Below are 6,000 nucleotides of genomic sequence, written 5' to 3' on the forward strand. Positions count from 1 at the left end.
AGAATGGTACATGGGTTCAAGTCCTGTTCTGGAGACTTGAGCACAAAAAATTTAGGCTAATATTCCAGTGCAGCACTGAGGGAGTGGCTACACTGTCAGAGGTGCTGTCTTTCAGATGAGATGTTAAACCGAGGCCCTGTCTCTGCTCTCAGGTGGACGTAAAAGATCCCATGGCACTATTTTGAAGAAGAGCAGGGGTGCTATCCCTGGTGTTCTAGCCAATATTTATCCCTAAATCAACATCACTAAATAACAGATTATCTGATCATTATCACATTGCTGTTTGTGGGTCCTTGCTGAGTGCAAATTGGCTGCTGCATTTCCTACATTACAACAGTTCAAAATTACAATTACTTCAAAATAGTACTTAATTGGCTGTAAAGCCCCTTTGGGACGTTCTGAAACCTTGAAAGATGCTACATAAATGCAAGTCTTTCTTTTTTCTTCTCTCAACCAGTTCCACATTTACAGCTCGTCCATGCCAAGCCTGCACACAACCTTACAGCTCTTTCATTGTAGCTCATGCATACCCATACCTCAACAATACATTGTACAATAAAGGTGTTGCCACACTCAGATTTTCCAAGGGTTCTGGTTGGACACTTGACAGCAATTACTGATGTCCTGCACTTTGGTAAATGCGTCAATGTAGCAACATTGGATGTGCATATCATACTGTTCAGTGGGATAGGAGATAAAAGTGTTGACTGTGCTGACCAATACATCAGCCACCTTTCTGATGCATATGTGGCCAGTATAGTACCTAGATGGGATTGTGCCATAGACATAACAATTGAGGGCTGTGGCGATCTTGCCAACTACTGGCAGTGCCAGCTCTATATTGCAAATTTGTTGCAGATGTCCTTGCTGCAGATGATAAAAGTTTTGTCCTAGTGACCTGGGACAAGCTAAGACAATTGCCCTACGTAAGGTAAGGGTGTAAAAATGGTGTGGGATCAGTTGATCTCCCTAACAAGCCTTCTTTTATTTTGTACCACCTTTACCATGAAATTGAGGTGCTTTATAGGAAAACTTATCTCAAAGGGTGAGCAAAAATTGCTGCCAACATTTTTTCTGAAACTTAATATTTTCATAACATTTTCAGAATCATGGAAAAAAAGTCTCATAAAAACACTGCACTGAAAAGCCCATCCAAAGGCTGTTTAAGAATTCCTGCGCACATGGAGCTTCCCTAGTGCTCATTCCAAATAGGCACACAAAGAAAAGGGCAAACAATACACATGTCTTTGTATATGCTTATGGAGGGAGTCAGAGCGTGCAGGGAGGTCCTCTTCCCTTCCGATGGGCAGAAGAGATCTCCCGAGGAGACCAACACAGCCTGGTTGCATATTACAGAGGAGGACACAAGCAGGGATGTCATCAGGAGGACCTGGGTGCAGTGGTGCAAACATTTCAATTATCTCATTAGATCACGAAACGTTAGTACAAAGCCACACTCACCTTCATCCTGCTGTGCCTCTCATCACATCCCCATCACTCTGCCTTCCTTACCCTACTCCTACACATCCTTACTCATGCCTTGCATGTCCACCCATCCCTCTCTATCTACATTATCACATCCCCATCTCACTAGCCACCCCTCACACTCACCCTCGTCCTAGTGCCATCATACCAACTAACAACACACAAGGGTAGCCACTTGGGTGTTTTATACAATGTTCATGTAAAATTTCTGTTAATGTGCTGTCAAACATTGAAACCTTTATTTTCAACACCTTCCATTCTTGGACAGATTTGTGTGCACCTTTGGAAGTGGCTTAGTGAGTTGCAGTGAATGCTGAGACATAACGGTAGCACCTCCCACAATGGTGATGAGTGTGAAAGGAATAGCTTGGACATTGTAGGGATGCTTTATGGTGTTGGTGTGGAGTGGTGCCAACTTGGCACATCATGTGGCAGCCAGGATGTACAGCGTCAAGTGAAGTAAATCTGGCCATGGTGAGGCCATCCCTGGCAGCAATGTAGTCGGGTGGTGATGCCCTCTGTCCTGTGCAGCATCAGGTGATTGCGGAGAAGGTTGGTGTTGTTGGTGCTGCTGGTGTGCCTGGTGCTGCTGGTATTGGGGCTGATCATGGTTGGATTCGGAGGACCAAGGTGAGACAGTATAAAGGGCACCCATGTTGATGGAATAGATGACAGGTGAAGTAGAGATGGCAGGTGAAGTAGAGATGACAGAAGCATTCTGTCAATGGTGAGAGAGTTCCTCCAATGAGGTAAGAGTGAATGGAGAGTGGAAAGTAGAAAGCCTGCAGAATCTGTACTGGAAATGGACTGAGAAACAGGTTGTGGCTGAGGCATATGATGATCTGTCAGGTGGGAGCTTTTACTGTACATTTGAAGCTATCAAGTAATCAGCTGGAGCAATGTTCACTGAACTCCCGCCTCAGGTTCACAGACATGGTCCCCGAACAGTGTGGTTCCCATGGCCATGAAGTTAAAGTGAAAAGGTAAGTTAAAAAGCCTGTTAATGATCTGTTAATGACATTATAATCAGTTTAATTGGGTCGCCTGCCGCTGCCTGTTGTGTCTGCTCAGCTGACAGACCCGACATTGGGAAAGACACACTGTCAAAAAAAACTCTTTCCCACCCAACCAGCCACAGATCCCGCCCACTGACCCCCCGGAAAATCCAGCCTATAATAACAGTTTCAGGCAGGAGAAAAGCTTCTGTCCGTCCAGCCCACCTATCCACAGTATTCCCTTGGTACATTGCTAATAATCCTGAATCCCATTTGTTGGCAAGATCCTGTCTAACTCCTTCTTGAAACACAATGGCCTGTATTTTGCGGTCAGCGCGAAGCAGTTTGCCGTCATTACCCACCACAAAATCCGAGCCATTAAGGTTTCTTGTTCCACCACCCATGCTGTTCCACATACTTACCAGCCTTTTCGTTAAAAAGTTCCTCCTGCACTGCTATTTTCTTTTGTTGTTCTTAATTTGTAAATATGACCTCTTGTACTTGAAACATGACTGTCTAAAGTGACCTGTAACATTTGGTATTGTGCAATCCTACAGTATCTTGAACGTCATTAACCGATGACCAAAACCATTGCACCAAGGATAGCCAAGCCAATTTTTGAAACAACCTCGCTGGGCCACCTCTCCAGTTTTTCAATAGTGTGGTCCAAGCAGATTGTAAACATGTGTTGAACTTTATTTTACATTATTTTTATCAAGATTTACATCAATGGCACATATCAAGCCAACCATTAATCCATAAATTCCAATCATCTACATGGGGATAATTTACATTTCCCAATTCTTGCCAATGAAGGTCTCAGAACAAAAGATCATTTTTATTTTAACCTAAGGGGCAAGCTATGAATATTTAGGTCACCTTGTCCTCTAATTTATCCCCACTTTCAGTAGACTAGGGAAGTCTCAGAGTCTCCTTTAGATAGAATTGCATAGAATGTACAGAACAGAAACATTCGTCCCAACTGGTCCATGCTGGGCAGCTCCACCCAGTTCAAGTACTCACCCCATAGGGAATAAAAAGACTTTCATTTATGTATCACCTTAGCAAATCTCTCAAGAACATCCAATACAATAAATTATCTCAAAGTGCAGTGCTTATTATGTGGACAAATGTGGAAGCCTTTTTGTGCCCATCAAAATCCTGTAAACAGCAATAAGTTGAATGAGCAGTCAATATTATTTTCTGTGGTGTCAGCTGAGGAAGGAATGTCGGCCAGAACATGCGGCGAACTTCCTGCTCTTCCAATAGTACTGTGCGATTCAAGTTTAACCCACCAGAATAGGTAGACAGTTTCTTGGTTTAACGCCTCATCGGAAAGATGGCTCTCCCGACATGGAGAACTCCCTCAGTACTGCACTGGAGTGTCAGTCTAGGTTATGTGTTTAAGTCCCAGTGTGGGGTTTGAACACATAAGTAAGAGTGATACCAGCTGATTCAAATTGATACTTCTGAATAGCAGGTATAGACCCACATCTTACCACAGCACGTCGGTACACCAATGCATTGTATTTTTTTGTCAACATATCAATATGCATGCAAGGCAATACCCTGAAAGTATCACATCCTCAATGGCTGACTGTGCTATGTACAGTATTATTAAGCAATACAATAATGTGTCATTAAAGACGCTTTATTAAGTTTAATTTTATCATTTGAAAATTACAATTAATCTCTTTAGATACTGTAGAACTTCCAAGTCAGCATTCCCCTCATTCCATTTTCCTTCGTCAGGGACGCAGGCAAGCGTTGCTTTTGTCTCTCTCTCCTCACCCCCCCCCCCCCCCCTCCGCCACAAGAACAATAATGTCCTTCCTCACACAGAATGCCAGGGAGTCGATATTAAATGAGACTGCCTTACTGTACAAGTCTGTGAAGTGAATCCTCACCATTCCCCATTCAGAAATCTGGACTCGGTCCTTACATTTACTGAAATAAATTCAATATTATTGTAGTAATTAGACCAATGTAATGGCGATCGTGTTTAACCGTTGGCCGAGCAACACAGGGACCACTTGTTTTGTTGGCTTCAAGTAATGAAACTACCGAAAATGAGAAAAGGGATAAGGAGCCGCTTTATGGGCTGTGCCTGGTTTCCTTGGTGATTTCCCAGAGTCTGCGGACTCTGAATTCTGGTTCAGCGTGACTGACACAAGTCTTGCTACCCATCAAATTTATAACAAAAGGGGCGGGGTGGAGGTAAAAGACGGCGAGAAGGAGCAAATCTGGGACAGCCTTGCTAACCATCAGTTCCTTGAGCTCTCAGTGCGCGTCGGAGCAAATTCCAACACATCAGGTCTGCCCATCTATGCAGATCTATCGTTCCTTGAAAAGATGACACTTTCAGCTGGTCCCAACTACACAAGGAGCCTTATTTCCTCCTTGGCCCATCCCAGTTAAACGTTGAAAACATCTTTTGGACTGTACACAACAATGTGTTGACATTTCTGCCCAGAAGCCCCTCTGATGTAGCAGCTCTTTAACAAGCCCATGCTGTGTCGCGGTCTTCAGACTTCACCTTGTTACCAATATGCAGCAGATTCAGATTGCTGGGTCTCCGCAGTACAGCAGTTATTCTACATATAATACAGATCCACACACAACTACGATTTACTACCACACAGGACAGGGAAGTTGGTTGTGAAATCGACCAAAAACAAACGATATTTGTATCTGGGAATGGGCGCAAAACGGTTATATTGCTTTACAGGTGAGAGTGCTAGAGCTTCCTCTGTCTCTCGCCTTCCTTTAGTAGAAACAATTGCAGTGTCTGAACACCGTGCACTTCAGAGAGAGAAAGAAAGAAATAATCATGGCCAAAGCGGAGAGATCGCTGCAGACAGTCTGGGGAATAAAGGGCAGCTCTCCCCGGGGAGTGACAGCCCCTGGGCTGGGCGAGCCGAGTGCAGCCGCTGGCACTGAGCACCGATAGAGCGGAGACGGGGACTCGCTCTTACCTGCAGTCTCTCGCTTGCTGGCTGCCACATGTTGGCCCTGCCTGCGGGCCAGTGGCAGTGGGTGGGCTTGGTGCGGTTCTCCGGCTGGTTCTGTGCTGGGCTGGCTCCTGGTGCTGGCCGGAGAGCCCTCGCTTGCTTCCCGCTGGCACTGTGTGGAAGGGGCAGCAGGTCCGCCTGCCCGGCTGCTGGGATCGGCGTCTCGCTGAATCTTCTCCCTCTCTCTCACACACACACACACACCTCCTCTTCTGGCCGCCCTACTGCTGCTGCTTGCTGCAGGCGGAGATCCAGAGGCGGAAAAACCCCCTCAGCCAGATCCTCATTCCCATTTGTAGCTCGCACGGCGCTGGGAAGGGGGAGGTCGCTGACGGAGCCGGGGGCAGACACACACACACACAGATTAAACAGTCACGGCTTGTGGCCTCTGCTCTCAGGTCGTAGCCTCCCTCGTTTTATAATTGTATTTAAACATTTACAAATTGTGCACTGGCATTATAGCTCGCAGTGCATAAAGTACATAATAATAAATCTGTAGTGTACATTGA

General features: G+C 45.4%; 1 protein-coding gene across 2 annotated transcripts in view; it reads right to left on the reverse strand.

The window, feature by feature from the left end:
* Positions 1-5,794, reverse strand: part of pid1 (phosphotyrosine interaction domain containing 1) — a 171,310-nt gene extending 165,516 nt beyond the window's left edge. The window contains exon 1 of one of the 2 annotated variants that reach the window (XM_085989906.1): positions 5,456-5,794. In XM_085989906.1, the coding sequence (XP_085846032.1) occupies positions 5,456-5,485 (30 nt within the window). In that variant the 5' untranslated portion in view covers positions 5,486-5,794. The remainder of the gene's footprint in view (positions 1-5,455) is intronic. The other variant, XM_085989905.1, reaches the window with a different exon arrangement.
* Positions 5,795-6,000: the final 206 nt, after the last annotated feature.

Source organism: Somniosus microcephalus, chromosome 6 (assembly GCF_052327205.1).
Source record: "Somniosus microcephalus isolate GS21.2 chromosome 6, FLI_Smic_1.0, whole genome shotgun sequence".
Lineage (NCBI taxonomy): Eukaryota > Metazoa > Chordata > Chondrichthyes > Squaliformes > Somniosidae > Somniosus > Somniosus microcephalus.